Source organism: Haliotis rufescens, unplaced genomic scaffold, assembly GCF_023055435.1.
Source record: "Haliotis rufescens isolate VD_foot unplaced genomic scaffold, xgHalRufe1.0.p SCAF_8, whole genome shotgun sequence".
In the NCBI taxonomy this organism is placed as follows: domain Eukaryota; kingdom Metazoa; phylum Mollusca; class Gastropoda; order Lepetellida; family Haliotidae; genus Haliotis; species Haliotis rufescens.
This window is the reverse complement of record NW_025964372.1, coordinates 36734103-36756900: the sequence shown is the minus strand read 5'-3', so window position 1 is coordinate 36756900 and position 22798 is coordinate 36734103. Positions and strand designations below refer to the sequence as shown.

The following is a 22798-nucleotide window of genomic DNA, read 5'->3' as shown; positions in this document are numbered from 1 at the left end:
ATGATCTTATCATATTTGCTGATAGCTGTGAGGGACACTTAGAATGTCTCACCAAAGATTTTGATTGCCTGTGCCGATGCAACTTAAAACTGGCTCCAGATAAGTGCGATTTCTTCAAAGAGAAAGTTGCCTATGTTGTACCAAAACCTGCAAAAGTAGAAGCCATCAGAAATTGGCTACGGCCTACCAACCCTTTTGATGTAAGGAAGTTTTTAGGTTTCGCAGGATACTACAAACTACAGAGAGAATTTCTCAAAGATATCTAAACTTCCATCCCAATTAATGCCTAGCCTGAAAGACAAGAAAGGACAATCTTCAGTGGACTGGTTTTGGGGAGATCCTCAGGAAGCAGCACTCCAGGAGTTGAAGTATAGACTTTCATCGCCACCAGTACTAGGCTACTGTGATTACTCAATCCCATTTGAGCTCCATATCGATGCCAGTCAACGTGGCGTAGGTGCTTTCCTATACTACGATCAAGGAGGTAAACAGCTGCAGAGAGTCATTGCCTACGCCAGCCGAGGATTGTCAAAGTTTCTTGCATAGATATGGTCAATCACTGAGAAGTTCCATGATTACCTCTTTGGCAACCAATTCACTGTATATACAGATTAAAACCCACTGACATATATTCTGACTACCGCAAAGCTCGATGCAACTGGCCACAGATGGCTAGCTGCCTTGTCAGCTTACAATTTTGATGTCAAATAACAGCCTGGAAAATCGAATATTGATGCTGATGTGCTGTCGCGGATTCCAGGAGATCATGCAACAGAGCCTGCAGATAATCAGATTTCCTCAGAATCTGTTTAGGCTATTTGTCAGTCTGTTGCTACACCCAATTATGTTGAGTGCTTAAGCATGTCCTCAGAGTCGGTAGATGTTGGTGATACAGGTCATGACCTGAAGAGCATGTCTCCTAAGGATTGGAGGCATGAACCGTTTTATGATCTGACACTTGCAGACGCCATGAAATGGGTCAGAACGGGAGAAAAGCCAAGAAATGATAACATGCAATCAAGTGAATTTATAGCCCTTTACAGCTGTAAGATTGTACCAAATCATTGACTATTCTTTTCTTGGAGCAGTCAAAACAATCATTTATCATGCCCTGTCGGTACCAGATTTAGTGCTTACAATTTGTTTTCACAAAGCGAATACTCTATTCCTGAAAGTCGACATTGTCTAGGGCTGCAACGGTTTGGTTCGGTGCACCAAGAACCGGTACTTGTCGTCTCGATTCGATCTTCAATCTACAATGTCTAGATTTCGATTCGGTTCATTCCAATTTTTGTAATAAATTTAAAATTAACAAAAATAACCTACCTCGTTGACGAAAAAAATTAAAAGACTTGCGTTCATATCGACGAAGTGAAAATGTCCAAAAATGCATTTGTTTGAAACTTATTTGTTAGACGACTGTCACTTGAAAACGAAAATAGATTAGAGTGACCTCCCTTTGAAAGCATTGCAGACGACGTGCTGTCACCAGCCCCAAGTCATCATAAGTCTAAGGTTTGGGTTCATTTCGGGTTTAGGCAACAGTCGAAAGATGCTGCAACTTGTAAAGTTTATTACATGGACATTTCGTACATGGCCGGAAACATGACTTATCTTTCAAACCATTTGAAAAGAAAGCATGGACTCGATGTCAACGCGAAGACTAAGCAGTTCAAAAACGAAAGTAAGCCAGTTTCATCTGGTCAAATGAAACTCACAGAAGTTATGCCACAGGCAAAATTGACTACTTGTCATTCCACACTTATATCTCAGGCCATCGGAGGATACTTAGCGTATGACATGCGACCTTTTTCAACTGTTCAGAATGATGGATTCAAACACATGATACATGTTTTAGAGCCCAGATACAATTTACCATCTCGGACTTATTTCTCTAATACTGTACTGCCTAACATAATGAAAACTGTAGTGGCAAGAGTGAAACGTCAGTTGAAAGAAGCTGAAACTGTACCTATAATGACAGATGCATGGACTTCGAGGGCTACTGGAAATTATGTAGCAGTCACTGCTCATTTCATTGACAAAGATTGGCAAATACAAAACTATACATTACAAACAAAGAAATTCAGCGAATCTCACACAGCAGAAAACCTAGCTTCAAGACTCTCAGTGACCATTTCCGAGTGGGACCTTACTAGAAATGGGTGTGGTCCTGCTATCACTACAGACAATGCAAGCAACATTGTCAAAGCGGTCAAGGAAGCTGGTTTACATCCATACATTGGATGTTTTGCTCATACTGTTAACATTGCCACTCAACATGGTCTCAAAGTTAATCACATGGAGAGGCTTCTGACGTGGAGTTAACTTCTTTCACAAGAGTACATCGGCTACAAGCTCTCTTGCATTGAATCAGAAAAAAACTTGAACTCCCCAACCACAAACTGATTAATGATGTTCCTACAAGATGGAATTCCACTTACGATATGTTAGAGAGATACATTGAGCAACAGACCGCTGTGTTTGCTACTCTTATTGACATTAGAAGAAATGTCAAGGATATTGTTACACTGAGTGATGATGACATTCACAACATTGAAGACATTATCAAGGTATTAAAACCTCTGAAAACCGCCACAACATTGATGTGTAGCCAAAAACACCCAACTGTGTCTCTCATTCACCCACTGAAGGAGATGTTGCTGAAACAACTTGAAGTCTGTCCCAATGACAGTGGGCTGGTGTCTGATGTGAAACAAGCAATCAGCAATGATCTCAAGCCCAGGTATGTATAATGGCATTAATAAATTTGTCATTATTTCACAAGTCACTATTTTTTAAAATTGACATATTCTTATTCTTCAGATCATTTTATTTTTTAATATCAAATTTATAATGTTTATTATTTCCACTTTTCAGATATTCCAAGGATGATACGTTGAGTTTCCTCCTAAATTCTTCTGCCCTTGATCCCAGATTTAAGGCACTGTCTTACATTGATGCAGCAGCCAGACGGAACGTCTACCACTCCATCGGTCAGAATACTGTTGAGCTCCACACTATTTTACAGTCACAGGTATACTACTAATAAAAGTAAATTCATATTTGTAGATGAAAAATGAAAGCTAAAAGTCTGTATGAACGTACAGAGAGTGAGATCAGTATGTATAAAGAAGATGAGGTGCCCAGCCTAGAGTCTGACCCACTGAGTTGGTGGAGGTTGAGAGAGGGAAAGTTTCCCTTGTTGTCAAAATATGCCAAACAGTGCCTTGGCACACCTGCCACAAGTGTGGCTAGTGAGAGGGTCTTTTCAACAGCCGGGGATGTTGTGACTGCTCAGAGGGCTTCCCTCAGTAGTGACAATGTGGACATGCTTGTGTTTTTATCCAAAAACATGATCATCCCTGATGACCTGATTGACCTCACAGTCTGAGGTGATGAGTTTGTCCTGTTGGTGCAGTGTTGCACTGTTCAATGAAAAAGTTAAAGTTAATACACGTTTTGTTACTTATTTATGCATACTTTACATGAATCATTGTATATTATTAGACTAATGAATCGAATCGAAAATGATCGAATGGAATGGAAATAGTCGAGCATCGAACCGAATCGAAGTATTGGTGAACCGTTGCAGCCCTACTGCCTACTTTACTTAAAACTTTGATGAAAAGAAAACCTGGAATGCGTCCCGTTTGCCATGTTCGTAAACCTGGAATGCCAGTTATTTGGTTGTGGTGCAGCTTCGTGTCGCCTCTCCATTTTTTATTACAAATCAACATTTGAAAGAGATCTTGGAGTTGTAAATGAAATTTACAAGAGAAAAACACACGCTAGGCATCGGTAAATATTGAACCTATCACTTACTGAGGGGAAACACAATGGAACACTCAGAACTTTCCCAGAAAGGTATGTGTTCAATAAAAAATGCATTCCAACAAAAACATTCACGAAGCCTATCTAGATACTGAACTATTTAATATTCTGGGTTTTTGGAGTCGAGGATGCTGTTTAAAAAACATTTTCCAAATTACAAATTCCAGGAAATCCGGAACTAAAATATTATGGCTTCAGCTTTTTACAGAATCATATTTTCAGTGTCTGGGATGTCCAGGAGGTCTAGAGATTCAAAACATTTTGTCCCTTAACAACACTCCTTTATTATTTTGACACAGCCATATCAGGAGAAACAAAAGGGTCGGCATTATGAGACAGAAAAAGCTCACGAAAATGTTTGAAGTAAAACAAACGCTCGCAATAAAGTTAAAGCAACAAATATTTAGGCTGTACCCGTCCTTCCGCCTCGAAATCTGTCAACTTCCTGTACACAACACTGGGCGTAACGTTCATGACGGCGCCTACACACCCTCGCCCTACCATCAGCAAATCGAAGATTAAATCGGGATTCATCACTGAAGACGACTTGATTCCAATTCCTCTGAGTCCATCGTAAGTGTCGTTGCAACCACAATTGACGTTGACGTCTGTGTAATTGAGTCAGAATCGGCCCGCCGTCGTGCTTGAAGGTGAGCAGTTCTCGGACGGTTTTGAACAGTTTGCGCACTTAGTCTACCCCTAAACAGTTCATTTCTGGTTGATGTAGCCGTCAAAATCGGTTACGGAGGTGACGTAAGACAATCTGACGATCCTCTGCATGTGACGTCACACGTGGTCGACCTGGCCGAGGGCGATCAGCGGTGGTACCCGTTTGCTATAGACGCGTCTGTAAATCATAAACAGTCCGTCGATTACAACCCATCGTCCTTGCGACTTCAGCTACGGACGTTTTCGTCTGCAACATGCCGATGGCACGTTCACGTTGCACATTTGAAAGGCGTGGAATGACAAATGGCCGTAAAGACTTTTGTTTTCATGTGTTTTTCTTTTTTTGTTAATGACTGCTAACAAGTATGGCTGAAAACACGTGCGGTATTATGACCACGTGACCAGTTGCACGTGAAAAAAACCTTTTGCCACTATAGTGCTGTGCACATGATTTTGATCGATTCACCTGCACAAAAACGGGTGTTATCTGAAGACAATACTGTTTAAATACACAATAAGGGCCCACAATGATAACTGGTCAAAATGTTAAAATTTTAGGATTGTGAAGTTTTTAATTTGGTTCAGTATAGTTATCACAGCCTGCATTCTCAACACTTCTTGTTTGGAAATAAGTTGTGAGAGCTCAAGAATTCAATAAAAAATCTTGAGAGCCGCGAAGGTCCGGGGTAGAATAGGTCTTCAGCAACCCATGCTTGCCGCGAAAGGCGACGATGCTTGTCAAAAGAGGCGACTAACGGGATCGGGTGGTCAAGCTCGCTGACTTGGTTGATGCATGTCATCGTATCTCATTTGCGTGGATCGATGCTCATGATGTCAATGACTGCACAGACCGCGGTCATATAGCTGTAATATGCTGAGTGCGGCGTTAAACAACAAACAAACAACCATTAAAAAATCTTGTCATAAATTCATCTCAATAGAAGGGTCACAGATGGATCAGTCGTTTCAGTGGCCGCAGAGTTGCGTCCCTTGGGCACGCTTGCAACAAGCGTGGGTTGGAATCCAGGTTCGCCCCGATTATGTTTCTAGGTTTGTGAGTACCATGCCTTGCATTACTTCAGGCGTGGCTCGCACATTAAGCTGACATGCCGTAATAATACTGGAATACTGTTCAAAGCGGCGTTAAACCAAACACACTCATACATCTAAATAGAAGCGATAAACCATTCTCATAATCATAGGAAATCTCTGCATAAAAGCAGAGGTAATTTTATGTTTCTGAATTTATCATAAGCATATGTTTATCAAATAATGACGATACCAGCGGAACAATGTCAGTCAGTCAAATAAAGTAGTTCAGACAAATTTCACGCCATGCACAAACACACTAAATATGTAATTAAAACAAAGCCAACAAAGATACAGTTCTAAGTTTATTATTATTATTATTTATTATGATGAAGTTTGCTTTGACGCCCAATCGTTGTGAACACTATGTACGCTGGAATTTCCTGGAGTTTGTGTTGACAAGGTGCATTTTGTAACAACCAGTTACTTCATAAGGTAAGGACTGTTCTGTATAAGAACAATTCTTCTTTGCGTGGACTGAGAACTTCCTGAAGCCCGCATCATGGATTTTCCTCAGCATCTTCAGACGACGGAGGAGAGTGGAGGTGGTGCTTGGCCTCCCTCTGAACTCAATCAACAGCTGTCTGACGTGTGACAGGTCACGTGCCGTTATCAGTAACTCAAAGGCCATATTATCTTCATCATGGGAGTCGATTTTGAGAATATCCAGCGCGCGCTGTCGAATAGGAAGTGAGTGGGTGAGTGAGTGAGGTTTTGATTTTACGCCGCTTTAAGCAATATTCCAGCAATGTCACGGCGGGGGACACCAGAAATGGGCCTCACACATTGCACCCCTGTCGGGAATCAAACCCGGGTCTTCGGCGTGACGAGCGAACGCTTTAACCACTAGGCTACCCGACCGCCCCCGAATAGGAAGTACTCAGATGCTGTGGTAGTAATTCAAGACGAACATAGGTCATGTTTTAGGGCATGCATAAAGTAATCAGACGAATATTAAGGACATGGTGAGTGGATGAAGAGGGGGTTCATTAATAATTGTTACATTATTGTATTCTTATCAATCATTGGTAAACATGTGAATATGCCCTGAATAATAAACAGAGTATCACTTTCGATTTTAGAAGTCCCAGACGATTTACAGAAAATGAAACTAACCGCAGAATTGTACACTAATCTTCATTGTTTTCAAGCTTTTCTATCGAATGTTGCTCTCGAACGATGCCCAAACATTTAACACGCGATTCAAACATACACAATATGAATCCTTTCAATAAAAAGAAATTAGAAATATAATTCTCACTTTTAAACGTTCTTGTGGTATTATGACTAAATAAGGTAGACATGTTAAACCAAACCTGATTGTGTAAATGCAAGACATTATGATTTTTAAAGAAAAAAAAGAGTTTGTATCAATTCGTAAGGGGGAAATGGTTATGATTATACAGAAAATATGTACTTTTAGCTGCAGAATTTTGTTGATTTTACCGCAGAATTCGTCTGGGACTGAAAATGTATTCGTAGTACATGAACGAAAAAGTAATGCTATAATACCGCTACTATCGTTCATCGATCAACATCTCTTCCAATAAAACATGAATAAATTAATTATGGTATCCATCGCTATCTGAAAACTGACTTTTTTAAGCAGATGCAAATATTGTAAGGGAAAATCAAGCGTATATATAAAAAAAATGTTGCCAGAAATAGTGCGACCTAATTCGTGAAAAGCTATTCCGCCAATATTAATTAATCATAACAAAATAAAGAGAGCGTAAATACTGCTAACAGTGTTTCATATGCTGGTGACATGTGGAGGAAATTTCCAAATTTGACACTTCAGTGACAAAAATTATGTCTGAGGAAAATTCCCTATTTTGACTAGTAACACTGTTCAAGTGGACTTTCAGTTGAACAATTACCTTGGCTTTGCATGTGTTTGTCACGGTTGCCACAGGTGGGACAAGATGGTCTTACCTATTCGTGAACACCTGGTAACATCACTATTTGATAGTGATTAATAACACATGCTTTTGGTATCGTCGGATAAGTCATAAATATATAAAAACTGCCCTCAATGTAATATACGCCATGAGCAATAATATGTTCAAGCTGATCGAAATTATACTATTCAGTGTATTTCATAAACTTGATTAAGGAAACCATCAGTAAAGAAGGCTAAATAATTACTAAAAATACAATCAGTTTTGTTCAGATTCTGCAATGGAAGTCAAGTAAGGTAAACATCGTAACGGACCAACCACAGTGAGTGTCATCTCTACCTTAATACAATTGCAATTATACCAGGGACGGCGGAGTAGCCTAATGGTTAAAGCGTCCACTCGTCCCGCCGGAGACCAGGGTTCAATTCCCCAAATTATATCAAAGCGTAGAATGTGTACCAACTGACATACGTGTGCACCCATACCATAGAGTGTACACTAACACCGCTGCTGTAGGTGAAACAACAGGTGCACTTTGAACCCCGACTCACATGTGTTTGATTGAGGCGTCCCTGAAGTGTCCGGAGGGTGAGAAATTCCCATCTGTTCCCTGTGTAGACAACGCCCAGTCCTGCCCTCATCACCGTCAGCCCAGGGGCACGACGGTAGTGTTCTACAGGGCTAGTAGCGACAGAAGGTCAACATTTATAAGGTTATGCTACTCTCATGCACTTTCCAGTTAAGTCTTTGAATGACATTTAGAAGTGATACATATAATGAAGAGAATATATGGATGTTACGTCTTTGTTATGAGGAACACAACGTTTCGGAGTATATAATAATTATTACTCTTTCAACAGGTGATGGATGTTACGTCTTTGTTATGAGGAACACAACGTTTCGGAGTATATAATTACTCTTTCAACAGGTGATGGATGTTACGTCTTTGTTATGAGGAACACAACGTTTCGGAGTATATAATTACTCTTTCAACAGGTGATGGATGTTACGTCTTTGTTATGAGGAACACAACGTTTCGGAGTATATAATTACTCTTTCAACAGGTGATGGATGTTACGTCTTTGTTATGAGGAACACAACGTTTCGGAGTATGTACTTACTCCTTCAACAGGTGATGGATGTTACGTCTTTGTTATGAGGAACACAACGTTTCGGAGTATATACTTACTCCTTCAACAGGTGATGGATGTTACGTCTTTGTTATGAGGAACACAACGTTTCGGAGTATATACTTACTCCTTCAACAGGTGATGGATGTTACGTCTTTGTTATCAGGAACACAACGTTTCGGAGTATGTACTTACTCCTTCAACAGGTGATGGATGTTACGTCTTTGTTATGAGGAACACAATGTTTCGGAGTATGTACTTATTCCTTCAACAGGTGATGGATGATACGTCTTTGTTATGAGGAACACAACGTTTCGGAGTATATACTTACTCCTTCAACAGGTGATGGATGTTACGTCTTTGTTATCAGGAACACAACGTTTCGGAGTATGTACTTACTCCTTCAACAGATGATGGATGTTACTACTTTGTTATGAGGAACACAACGTTTCGGAGTATATACTTACTCCTTCAACAGGTGATGGATGTTACGTCTTTGTTATCAGGAACACAACGTTTCGGAGTATGTACTTACTCCTTCAACAGGTGATGGATGTTACGTCTTTGTTATGAGGAACACAACGTTTCGGAGTATATACTTACTCCTTCAACAGGTGATGGATGTTACGTCTTTGTTATGAGGAACACAACGTTTCGGAGTATATACTTACTCCTTCAACAGGTGATGGATGATACGTCTTTGTTATGAGGAACACAACGTTTCGGAGTATATGCTTACTCCTTCAACAGGTGATGGATGTTACGTCTTTGTTATGAGGAACACAACGTTTCGGAGTATATGCTTACCCCTTCAACATGTGATGGATGTTACGTCTTTGTTATGAGGAACACAACGTTTCGGAGTATATACTTACTCCTTCAACAGGTGATGGATGTTACGTCTTTGTTATGAGGAACACAACGTTTCGGAGTATATACTTACTCCTTCAACAGGTGATGGATGTTACGTCTTTGTTATGAGGAACACAACGTTTCGGAGTATATACTTACTCCTTCAACAGGTGATGGATGTTACGTCTTTGTTATCAGGAACACAACGTTTCGGAGTATGTACTTACTCCTTCAACAGGTGATGGATGTTACGTCTTTGTTATGAGGAACACAATGTTTCGGAGTATGTACTTATTCCTTCAACAGGTGATGGATGATACGTCTTTGTTATGAGGAACACAACGTTTCGGAGTATGTACTTACTCCTTCAACAGGTGATGGATGTTACGTCTTTGTTATGAGGAACACAACGTTTCGGAGTATGTACTTACTCCTTCAACAGGTGATGAATGTTACGTCTTTGTTATGAGGAACACAACGTTTCGGAGTATATACTTACTCCTTCAACAGGTGATGGATGTTACGTCTTTGTTATGAGGAACACAACGTTTCGGAGTATGTACTTACTCCTTCAACAGGTGATGGATGATACGTCTTTGTTATGAGGAACACAACGTTTCGGAGTATGTACTTACTCCTTCAACAGATGATGGATGTTACGTCTTTGTTATGAGGAACACAACGTTTCGGAGTATATACTTACTCCTTCAACAGGTGATGGATGTTACGTCTTTGTTATGAGGAACACAACGTTTCGGAGTATGTACTTACTCCTTCAACAGGTGATGGATGTTACGTCTTTGTTATGAGGAACACAACGTTTCGGAGTATGTACTTACTCCTTCAACAGATGATGGATGTTACGTCTTTGTTATGAGGAACACAACGTTTCGGAGTATATACTTACTCCTTCAACAGGTGATGGATGTTACGTCTTTGTTATGAGGAACACAACGTTTCGGAGTATGTACTTACTCCTTCAACAGGTGATGGATGTTACGCCTTTGTTATGAGGAACACAACGTTTCGGAGTATATACTTACTCCTTCAACAGGTGATGGATGTTACGTCTTTGTTATGAGGAACACAACGTTTCGGAGTTTGTACTTACTCCTTCAACAGGTGATGGATGATACGTCTTTGTTATGAGGAACACAACGTTTCGGAGTATATACTTACTCCTTCAACAGGTGATGGATGTTACGTCTTTGTTATGAGGAACACAACGTTTCGGAGTATGTTCTTACTCCTTCAACTGGTGATGGATGTTACGTCTTTGTTATGAGGAACACAACGTTTCGGAGTATATACTTACTCCTTCAACAGGTGATGGATGTTACGCCTTTGTTATGAGGAACACAACGTTTCGGAGTATGTACTTATTCCTTCAACAGGTGATGGATGTTACGTCTTTGTTATGAGGAACACAACGTTTCGGAGTATGTACTTACTCCTTCAACAGGTGATGGATGTTACGTCTTTGTTATGAGGAACACAACGTTTCGGAGTATATACTTACTCCTTCAACAGGTGATGGATGTTACGTCTTTGTTATGAGGAACACAACGTTTCGGAGTATGTACTTACTCCTTCAACAGGTGATGGATGTTACTGCTTCATCTCCATGTTGATGGCGTATCAAGTCTTTGAAAGGCATTTAGAAGTGATACACATAAAGAAGAGAATATATTGATGTCAACTTCTTTATGTCGAGGAACACAACTTTTCGGCGTATATGCTTACTCCTTCATCGGGATGATGGATGTTACTGCATCGTCACCATGTTGATGGCGTATCAAGTCTTTGAAAGGCATTTAGAAGTGATACACACCTGATGAAGGAGTAAACATATACTCCGAAACGTTGTGTTCCTCATAATAAAGAAGTTGACATCCATAAATTCTCTTCCTTTCCTTTCCAGTTGTTTAACAGTACTTCAACAGTTTTATGAATGTATGTTGGGTTGTCATCCTGACACTTATACTATAGATCTTAGTAGCAAAGAATAAAGAATGCATACTACTCAAAATAAGTTAAAGAACACCCGATTATTTTAAATTACCATGACAGATTCACTATAGCAATATGAAAAAAATAGGTGTTCTTTAACTTCTTTTGAATAGTATAGCTATGTTAATCGGGTCCTTCGTTAATCTGTAGTTTTCACAGTATACGTTTCCGATACACAAGTTAAAATTAATACACACGCTTTTCATAACGTATTGAATAACATGTTGCTGAACCTATAACTTCAAGGATATAATTACCAGGTGCCATCTACTGACAAATTGTTTGAAAGATGAATTAGATATAATATAAAAATTATATTAGATTAATAATTGAATATGTTTGTTGTTTAAACACCAGACTAAGCAATATTACTGAGTATGACAGACGAACCAGTGCTTTATATAACGAGGAACGTTCATGCGATCAGCACAGTCACCGAGCCTGAATACCCGAGCTAGTACATCGCCTATCATAGCACGCATAGGCTGCTGGGAACCTGGCCGAACCAGACATGACCACGGAGGCTATTATTGATAAAACACGAAAACGAATAGAAAGGGATATTTAGTAGCAAGACCCCCGAGGGGACACGTTTGGCCTAGTCGTCTAAGGCGCCGCAGAGTTGCGTTCGTTTGGCGTACAAGAAACCTGATGTTTCAACTCGATACCCGTGATCGAGTGGTAAACGTCTAAGACATGCATCACACTTGCTTGCGCAATTCTCTCACTCATTCAACCCCTGTAGTGGTTAGCACTTACTGCAGGTGAGTGGGCACATTTCGCTACTTACTGAGTTCTCAAAGCAACAACATCACAACGGTAGAGGCGCCGAACGTCGTCATCAAAGGTGGATCCAAGTGACGTTCTGGAATGATGTTACTTTTTATTATAACATGAGCTGGTTCAAACCATTACACCATTTTAATATGATATAATGTACTATACACCAGAGCGGAATAATGACGTTAATTAATGGACCTTTGTGAAACCGTGTATGTGTTAATGCTCCAAATACTGTTATTCACACCAAACCTAAGTTACACAGTTTGGTTTGGGCCATATTTGTTGTTATTATCCATGTGAGTGAATGGGTATAGTTTAACCCCGCTTTTAACAATATTCCAGCAATATCACGGTGGGGGACACTAGAAATTGGCTTTACACATTGTACCCATGTCGGGAATCGAACCTGGGTCTTCGGCATGACGAGCGAACGCTTTAACCACTAGGCTATCCGACCGCCCCTTATCCATGTGAAGAGAGAACAGCATAGAACAAATAATACATATAGCGTCCACCGAAATAGATTCCATTTGGTGTTAAGGGCAAAATAGCTGTGACATTTAGATGGAAATCAGTGATGACACCAGGTTTTCGCGAAAAGGGTAAGCAGGTTCTGCCCAACAGGCGACACCCACCATTGACAAAATCTCCACAAAAAGTAAATATTTATTGCCTGACGCCATGTATTATATATTCATTAAAACATTATGAATACATTGGCTCACCCCAGTTTAGCAGCAATTGTAAGTGTTAACAAAAATCTATTTAAATAACCAAATAACTTAATTTTTTATATGTCCATCAATCTATTGTGGAAATAAACATATTCGAAATCTAATTTCATGTGACAAGAATTATTTATCATCAGCTTTTTGACATTTGTATCGTGTTTTCCATGTTTTATTTTTCCATGTGTTATATGTATTACTTGTATATAATGTCTGTGCACTGTACATATATTATTCACATATCACAATGAAATGTATATAGGTGAAGGCCTCGTAAGTGTGTCACTTGTGCCTAATCCATTTGATTTTTCTCAATAAGATATGTTTAAATTAATAATTCAAATCAGTTTATTTCAGCAACATTTGGAAAGTCCCGTAGTCAAAGCAATGATGTATAATTGTGAACGTTCGCATGCTGTTTTGAGATCTCGTCACATACTATAAACCTCTGAATCATCCACTCACCCGACCGAGTACACCAGACAAGGAGGGGCGGGGCGGGGCCTGTCATCATCACAAACGTCCCAGCCATCTTCACCCAGTCCCCCCATCCGTAGCTGACGTTCGCACAGAAAGTTGATATTGGACATATAACTGTTGAAGACACGAGGCAATGCACGATGTGTCACAAATACAAAAAATATATCTCTGCCATTTGTCTTATACATTGGCTTCACTGGTGTTTATCACGAGTCAGCACTACTTTAGTAGGTTGTCCAAAGTGTAATCTTTGATTTCACTATTGTGCAAACATTGACTTCACTATTGTGTCTCATATGTATGCATTCACTTCACTGGTGTGTCGTTGGTTGATTGTTTAACGCCGTACTCAGCAATATTCCAGCTATATGGAGGCGGTCTGTAAATAATCGAGTCTGGACCAGACAATCCAGTGATTGATATCATGAACATCAACCATGTCAGCGAGCCTGACCACCCGATCCCGTTAGTCGCCTCTTATGACAAGTATAGTCGCCTTTTACAGCAAGCATTGTTTGCTGAAGACCTATTCTACCCCGGATCTTCACGGGTCTCAATGGTGTGTCCCGTGTCTCCCGTGCAAGAATTGACTTCACTGGTGTGTCTCATGTGGAGGCATTGTTGATGGAAGGTATTTGTTAAAACATTATTTTGCTAAATACGCAAACAAATCAAACGGTGTAAACAAAGATAACAGAAATAACTAATGAACTTTATTTTCGCAAATAACGTAAAATGCGTTATATTCCAAATGAAATATAAAAAATCATATTTTGTCCTAATTAACTTGTTATTCTGTCGACTATCATAGGGCGTTACTATATTCTTATGTGAAACTGTCCATATTTCTTCTGAGTTTTCCCATCTACTGTCCTCCCTGAATTTTCATTCCGACGTGAAATAATTGAAAGTATTGGTATCTCAATTTTATAACAATTGCACACACAAATATAAAACCCCAGGTCAGTGTGAACTTTCTTGAGTTGTGTTTATTAAAGTTTCCAAAGCAAAGTGACTCGAAATATGTCATCAATTTATTTAAAGATTTAAAGGCTGATACTAATGCGCTCCCCTTCTTACTGGTCTGTTTCTTTATGCATATGAATCAAAATTTCTGCTCGGTAATTTGGCCAAGAAGCTTCAGGTATATCGATGATCTGATATCGTTCACTAGCAATCAAATAGCCCATTCCCTTCCACTGATTTACCCACCTGAACAAGAAATAAAGGTCACCAGAGAGGCTGCCATACATTTTTCATATTTAAATCTATGCATAAATATTCATAGTGACAAAACACCCTCCACACGACAGTATGACAAGAGGGATGACTTCAACTTTCCAATTGTCAACTTTCTCTTTATGTCGAGCAATATTTCTGCAGCTCCAGCCCTTGATGTCTACATTTCACAACTTTTGGGGGTACAATCAAGCATGCTCTTTCTAGCAAGATTTCAAGGAGAATAGGAAAAGGGTTTTGTCGATTTTATTTAAAATGTCTAGAGTTACACAATGAGCAAAAAACTTTTTTTATTTCTCTTTTATACTTATATTTCGTCCGCCCGCCCGCTCGCTCTCTTGCTGGTTGAAGATGAGAAACAGATAGAAAACGAATGGCCCGATGGGTTGTCATGGGTGAATATACCACTTGACACCCTGGAAGGGTAGTAGTTTCTATACAACATATCGATATACGATTATGCTTAACACAAATTTTAGTGAACGTTGCGAAGAACTGACACATCGTTCATACCTACCCTTGTAAACTCACCTGTGGAAAGTGTTTATCAGATAACGCTCAGGTAATTCTGGCAACTCGTCGCAGGGGGGAAGATGCAGCTGGCAAGTCGAACAAATTATGCAAATCAAATATCTAATTAAATTAGATAATGTTTTACTGAATGTTGCACTATAAAATCGTGTTTTACTTATTCATATGTTTGTAAGTGCATCAGTTGTGGATAAATCAAGAAATGTCGTTCGAAATGTTGCATGTTTCAAATACGGAAACCAATGAGTGTTATGTGAAGATGTTATTTCATATTAATGAAATCCGGAAATAGTTTTTTTTGTATATACTCCTACTTTCGTATTTGACACAACACATTATGCTGTCATGACTTGTTAAACAGTATGCTTCACAGCATGAAAAGTAGTCAGGTTTCCATTGTCTCCAAACCTTCCTAATTCCTTCTTATTTTAGTCCTGGAAGATACATTTGCACCATCATGGCAAAGATTTGGTAGAGCATTCTGTTCATAGGTATGAAATATTTAAAACACATATATAAGCTTCATCATTAAATTTGTATGTTGCGTAAGGGTTTCCGGGAGGAATCTATACATAAATATTCTGAATGTATCAGAATGTTTGTATCTGGTATATAACAGCTTACCAGACTGAGTGAGCGGATGCGGCTCACGGGGTGGTCGATGTCATCAGACACTGGCGACACGTGGCCATGATCAGGCCTGTCCGTCACCATGCTAGGAAGACGAGATGACCTTGACAGCTGGGGAAACACGTAATGAATATGGTATGATACTAAGATATGATAAGATACCTGTACAGTGGTACATTTACATCAACTTTGGGCCGCGTACAAACATTATTCTCCACGGGCATGCATGACCATTATTGATGGCAGATAATTGTTTATTTACGTCTCACCTTTGTTTATATCATAAACAGTACAATGGGTAGATACAAAGCCACTCTTGAAAATATTTAAGAGAGACCATAATTCAAATCTACAACACACACACACACACACACACACACACACACCACACACACACACACACACACACACACACACACACACACACACACACACACACACACACACACACACACACACACACACACACACACACACAATTAGATGTATATGAGTGGAATCAGTTGTGACAAGATTGACGTCATACAACGAAGAGGGAATTGAGTAAAATAAAAGTTGTCTCTGGGAAGTAGGTACCATGTAAAGTGTTAATAATATGGAATGAATGAATCGATAAGCAGACTGAAATTAAATGTCCCATCCAGTGGAGATGAAAACTCCGTGATCACGATTGTTGGATGGCTTGACTCGTCTGATGTGGATAGTTTATTGGAGCTTGCGCTTCCTCCAGGTGGGAATGTTTGTAAAGAGGAATTTAGTGTGTTGCCAGGAGATGTTGATATGTTCTGAAGTCCGATTCTTCGAACAAATTTAACAAGAAAGTTACATGCACTTTCAGTTGAATTACTTCATAATTGTTTGATGAAGGCAACTAAATAACAGAAGGTCAGGTGCCTCTAGCTACATATACCGTACAGTTGGAAGCATTTCCGGTTTATTTACCCTGGCCCTCAAGTTCTGCCAATCACGTGCTTCATTCATTCTTGTTCTTAACATTTGTCACCCAACTACAGGGATTTAGTCAGTACACAAACCAGCATAACTACCTGAAGGACAGATCCAAGACAACGTGTTATGCACCTGCATCTAACTTCATTAGATTTCAAACAAAATTCTCATCTTTAGTACGATTTATCAAGAATTCTAAAATGTTCATTTCGTCGTTATACTATCAACATATTCTTCCTTTGAATGTCTTGTGGCAAACAGAACATGATACATATAGAATACTAAACGAGATCCCGTGTAATATCAATTTTATGAAACGAGTGAATAGTTCTGGTATCTGAAGAGCGAAAGCGACATAGATCCAATTTGTTGCCTTGGAAACGTATAAAAACTTATATATACTTACTGAACATTTGGAAGAACCCGTTGGTACGAATGAAACACCTTTGAGAAAGTATTCAGTGATGTGTCCTGTTTTATATTTTAAATATAATGGACCGTACACTCCAATTGCAAGTACGATGTGCATAGTTGCGTCCCTTAGCCGTGTTGGGATACGGTGATCATGGGATTACGAACACTGCATACTTTACACCATGTCCTTGCTCATTGACAACTTAAATGACAAACGTGGCAGACTTCGGGCTTTCCTCGCAAAAAACGGACCTTAAACATTGTATCTATGTGGGAATCGAAGCGTGCTCTCCAGCGTGATGAGTGGACTCTTTAGTCACAAGGATATCCCTACGCCCCTGTCTTTAGATCAGTTCAATTCTACAAATAAGGCACTAACCAGTACATCACGTAGGCTACTGAGGACAGCAACGAGTACTGCCACCAACAGGGTCGCCATCCACACCCACAGGCACGTAACACGCATCGTGTTACCTAATGTTGATGGTAGAAAATCCCGTGATTTGGGATGATGTCTCCGCAATATAACACTGGTATTATCCGAGAGGAACATTCAGTATGCTGTTGACGACGTTTCAATGTTGACGTCCTGCAAACTTTACCAGTTTCACAATTATGTTCCAGCTGTTGTGTGAAGTTCCTACTTGGGGTGTCAATGTCACACACCGTCATCGATCCACATCGTCAAATTGATTGGGTTGTATGGGATGTTCTGAAGGGTGTGTGCATGAGGTTGTGGTGAGTTCAAACCTAACGTTGCATATGCATATAGCGAGGTGTGCAGGTGTTCTATTTTCAATAAAAAAGGAACTTGGATAATCCGAAGATCTGTATTATGACACCCTGGGTAAAGTGAAGAATGGATGCTGTTTAACGTCACTGTCATATTACAGCTATATCACGACAGTCTGTAAATAAGTAAAATACGGTTATAACGAACTCAAAGGGACCACTAATTTTAGTTCGTTATAACCGTAGTTCGTACTAAGCATAATAAATACAGCATATAAACAAACGACCGGGACCAAAACATTAGTTCGTAATATCCATCAATTCGTTATAACCGTGTTCGTCATAAACGTAGTTGACTGTAATCGAGTCTCATCCATGCAAACCAGTGACTGAATAATAAAAACGACAAAACCCCTTCCATATTCATGAGAAATCCCTGCCAAAAAGTCGATTGTACGATTTGCACCGTCACAAACACATGCAAAGGCAAGTCAATTGTTCACCTGAAAAAATCACGGAAACATATGGTACACGTCAAAAAAAGGAATTGCATCAGACATCATTCTTGTCACTGGTGAGTCAAATTTGGAAATATTTGAAGTTTTGAAAAAACGACATCGGACATCATTGTTGTCACTGTTGTTTTGAAAACACGACATACAACACTTCAGTTAATATCTAAATATCGCTGACAAAATATCCCCTTCGATAACAATCAGTGTTACTGTGACAAATAACTACCATTTATACAATTCATATATTCACAAATTCGATGTACAGATTGTATAACGCGCGATGATTTAGATATAAAGATGCGGTTTGTAAATGACATGTCAATGGCCGAGGAGAAGATATAAGACAGTTGTGACGAGAGTTGAGAGAAACAGTGACAATGAAAATACAAACTTCTTGTCTCTTTTATATGATGGTGATCAATCGCATTAAAGACAAATGTAACCGTTTTAGGCAAATGTTGTGATGAATATGACGAACAACCAGCCTGTAACTTTCCTAGTTGCTTCTTAGAGATGTGGTGGTGAAATGGGGTTTAACGTCGCGTCCAAGATTATTGCACTTACATAGCGACGTGCTATCACGTGTGCGTTAGTGTGTGTGTGCGTGTGTGTGTGTGTGTGTGCGTGTGCGTGTGCGTGTGTGTGTGTGTGTGCGTGTGCGTGTGTGTGTGCGTTAGTGTGCGTGTGTGTGTGTGTGTGTGTGTGTGTGTGTGTGTGTGTGTGTGTGTGTGTGTGTGTGTGTGTGTGTGTGTGTGTGTGTGTGTGTGTGTGTGTGTGTGTGTGTGTGTGCTTGTACAAGTCCGGACCGATGCCGATTAATAGCCCACTGAGATACGATGCCGCTGTTTAACATGAATATCTCACTCAGACACAGTATACTGACTCCCAGCCGACCAGTCCTTGGTTTAGCCCCTTAATGCCGAGCGCCAGACAAGTACAATATTTTAGAGTCTTTTGGGACGACGCGGCCGGGGATCGAACCCGGTCATTTTGCCATCCGGGCGGACGCTCTACCTCAAGACCACGGAGGCGTTCGTTGTTCCGAAATATTCTTAAATATGATTCACAATGTCATTTCATTTAATAAACACCACTGAAGTTTTTAATTAGTGCCACGAGCAAGCATGTCTTACATTTCATGGAATATGAATGCAGCTGTTGTGATAATTTCACCTTATCGCCCCTGGTACATACCAATAAATATGTACTTTATTGCATGAACATATATTGATGATCGAAATGAACAGTTATGATATATATTACTAAAACAACAGATTGCACAACACGTCATGAATTGTGTTTTTCTAAAGAATATATGCTGCGTTTTTGTCAATGAATTATGTATCTGCAGTTTCTTCTCTTTTTTAACTGGTCAACAACGTATTCATCCGAACGTCAGTGTACAGCCAGTAAGGTTCACCATGTCAAAGTTTTCATTTTAACGTCAATGTACAGACAGTTCGGTTCACCATGTAAAATTCTTCATCTCAAAGTCAATGTACAGCCAGTTAGGTTCACCATATCAAAGCCTGACACTGTTGACAGGACGGCGTCAGGCAACAAACATTTATACGAATGAGACCCGTGAAGATCCGGGGTAACATAGGTCATCAGCAACTCATACTTGCCGTAAAAGGCGACTATACTTGCCGTAAGAGGCGACTAACGGGATCGGGTAGTCAGACTCGCTGACTTGGTTGATGCATGTCATTGTTTGCCAATTGCGTGGATTGATGCTCACGATGTCCATCACTGGATTGTCTTGTCCACACTCGATTATTTACAGACCGCCGACATATAGTTGGAATATGGCCTAATGCGGCGTTAAACAACAAACAAATAAATATAAATGGACCAGTGAAAATCAGTGATGACACCAGATGTTCGCGAAAAGGGTAATCATGTCTTGCCCTACTGGTAGCACCCGCCACACACGCAATTTGCATGAAAAAGTGGGTATTTATTGCCTTACTCAGCATAGCAGTAGTCTTGCAATGCGCCGGTGGCCTGTAAACAAACCAGATAATCAAGTGATCGATGAAGCAGAACATCCTGTGTACTATGACGCATTTACAGATTTTGTTAATTTTGTCTGCTGTGTACAAGTGCAGAGACGCCATGCGACTCCAAGCATATACATATGTGAGTGATTGCAGGCCAAGGCAATCCCACCGCTAAGCTTATCCCCACCCTACTGACCTTTTCCTACCACACATGCAACCGATACAAGAATATCAATCAATACTGAATTACACTCTGAGTGTATGAAATATGACTGATAATTTATAAATATAAAACGTCCACGCCAGAAAAGAAGCAGTCTCAATCATCCACTTAAATAGCGGAGAAAATTATATAAATTTAAATAAATACAGAAGAAATCAGCAGCAGACACAGGTCTAAGCCATGGATCCATAGAAAGTATTATTAATGAACATTGACAAATGAATAAGATATCTGCTTGTTGGGTGCCAAAGTTTCTTAATTCCGACATTGAGGAAAAAAGAACGGACATTATCAGAGCTCATTAAGGAGGATTTCGTCACATTCAAAAAGATGTTAGTAACGGGTGATGAAACATGGGTCTGCTACTATGATCACGAGATAGAGCGTCAATCAATGGAATGGCACCATTTCACTTCTCCAGCAACAAAGAAATTCAAGACTTCAAGATCAGTGACGAAAGTTATGGCCACTGTGTTCTTGGATGCAAAGGAGACTGCCTGAGTTCTACTACTTCATGACAATGCCTCTTCTTACACCTTTCGACTTGCAAAGGTTGCTGTGCGACAATGTTGGTTCAAAGAGCTTCCTCACCCTCCATACTCACCAAACCTCGAACCAAGTGATTTTCTAAACTAAAAGAACTCCTTCATGGAAAGCGCTATGACAACAATGATGACCTCAAAGTAGTAGTGACATAGCTCTTTACAAATAGCATGAACCCAGAGAACAAGACCGATCTGTAAATATGTTCACCATTAACGTGATGGTTAACTGGTGGAAATGAGCCTGCATGCACAACCTCACTGCTAACAGAAACACCCTGAGATGTGGTTGAATACCACCGTTTTTAGCTACAGACTAGACGGCATTGTACGACCCGAAGGGGTGTGGGAGACCGCTCATTTTTGTGAACGATGGTTGTGTAGCCCTGAAACAGTGGTTTGTGTGTGTTCTGAAATAGATTTCATCATGTTTGATAAGCTGTTCTGACATATCGAACGTATGCAATTCTATTTGAGTTATCTACAGCCACCATATATACATTGAAGTGAAAGCTTTCGATAGATCGATGTGTTTATGTGCAACATGTTTGTGTGAACGACATGCTAATTTTGAGGTATCGAAAGAAGTTTATATTTTTAATTTGTCATATTCAATAAATCCATATTTATAAATCCAATGCTAGAGGTGTTGCTATAATGTTTAATAATAATGAAGACATTACAATTCACAGCACAAAAGTGGATGAAAATGGCAATTATATAAAAGCTTGATATAAGTCTTGAAGATACAAGACTAACATTAACTAATCTCTATGGACCAAACAGTGATGTCCCTGATTTTTATAAAAATCTGTTTGATAATAGGGACAACTTCGAAAATGATTCCTTAGTTATTGTGGGTGACTGGAACCTTGTTCTTAATCCTGCAGTTGATTTAGAAAATTATAAAAATATAAATAACCCTAAAGCAAGATGGGTAGTACTGGAAAAAAATAGAATAATGAAATATGATAAATGTATGGAGAGAACAAAATAAAGACTTTACAAGGTGGAAACAAAAGCCTAACAAGCTAGGCGGGATTTCTTTTTAGTGTCCGAAATATGACATTGGAAACAAATATTTTACTTGCATATAATAGTGATCACTAAGTCATAACATTATCTTTCTCTAATACAAATAATCAAAAAAGAGGACGCGGGTATTGGCAATTAAATACTTTATTCCTATTAAATAAAGATTATACAGAGTTGGTTAAGACAGTTATAGAAGAAACTAAAATAGAATATTTTTGAGAATAATGAACAAAGTGAGTTAGACTGCAAAATTAAAATAAATGACAGTTTATTTCCTGTAACCCTCTTAATGAAATTTACAGGGAAAAGAATTTCATTTTCTTCAATCGTTAAAAGAACCAAAATCAATCAAACCAAAGACTTAGAAAGTAAGATATACGATTTAGAAGATGACATGAGGCGAAATCTTCAACAAATAGATGAAAAACGTCTATCAAAAAATACAAATTAGAAATGGAACATATTAAAGAAGATGAAATAAGAGGAATAAAATTCGAAAAAGAATGAAAT

General features: G+C 39.4%; 2 protein-coding genes across 2 annotated transcripts; one reads left to right on the top strand and one right to left on the bottom strand.

The window, feature by feature from the left end:
* Positions 1-1485: 1485 nt before the first annotated feature.
* On the top strand, positions 1486-3404 carry LOC124138441. Its single transcript, XM_046505077.2, has 2 exons — positions 1486-2746; positions 2881-3404. The coding sequence occupies exons 1-2, from the start codon at positions 2448-2450 to the stop codon at positions 3047-3049; spliced, it is 468 nt and encodes a 155-aa protein (XP_046361033.1). The 5' UTR covers positions 1486-2447; the 3' UTR covers positions 3050-3404.
* Positions 3405-5924: 2520 nt separating this feature from the next.
* Positions 5925-15982, bottom strand: LOC124138438. Its single transcript, XM_048388825.1, has 6 exons — positions 15871-15982; positions 15247-15314; positions 13462-13590; positions 12276-12350; positions 8045-8174; positions 5925-6268 (listed from the first exon to the last, which is right to left on the bottom strand). Exons 1-6 carry the CDS (start codon positions 15958-15960, stop codon positions 5957-5959), a joined length of 804 nt encoding a protein of 267 aa, XP_048244782.1. The 5' UTR covers positions 15961-15982; the 3' UTR covers positions 5925-5956.
* Between the last annotated feature and the right edge of the window lie 6816 nt (positions 15983-22798).

What these genes read in the sequence shown, in the direction of transcription:
- LOC124138441 (XM_046505077.2), top strand. Translation starts at nt 2,448, where the DNA reads ATGTTAGAGAGATACATTGAGCAACAGACCGCTGTGTTTGCTACTCTT. An exon ending in AGCAATGATCTCAAGCCCAG is followed by an intron (nt 2,747 to 2,880) that starts GTATGTATAATG and finishes TCCACTTTTCAG; the next exon opens with ATATTCCAAGGATGATACGT.
- LOC124138438 (XM_048388825.1), bottom strand. Translation starts at nt 15,960, where the DNA reads ATGGTGACGGACAGGCCTGATCATGGCCACGTGTCGCCAGTGTCTGAT. An exon ending in TGTCTGGTGTACTCGGTCGG is followed by an intron (nt 12,351 to 13,461) that starts GTGAGTGGATGA and finishes ACATCATTCCAG; the next exon opens with AACGTCACTTGGATCCACCT. An exon ending in GTTGTTGCTTTGAGAACTCA is followed by an intron (nt 8,175 to 12,275) that starts GTAAGTAGCGAA and finishes TGTCGCTACTAG; the next exon opens with CCCTGTAGAACACTACCGTC.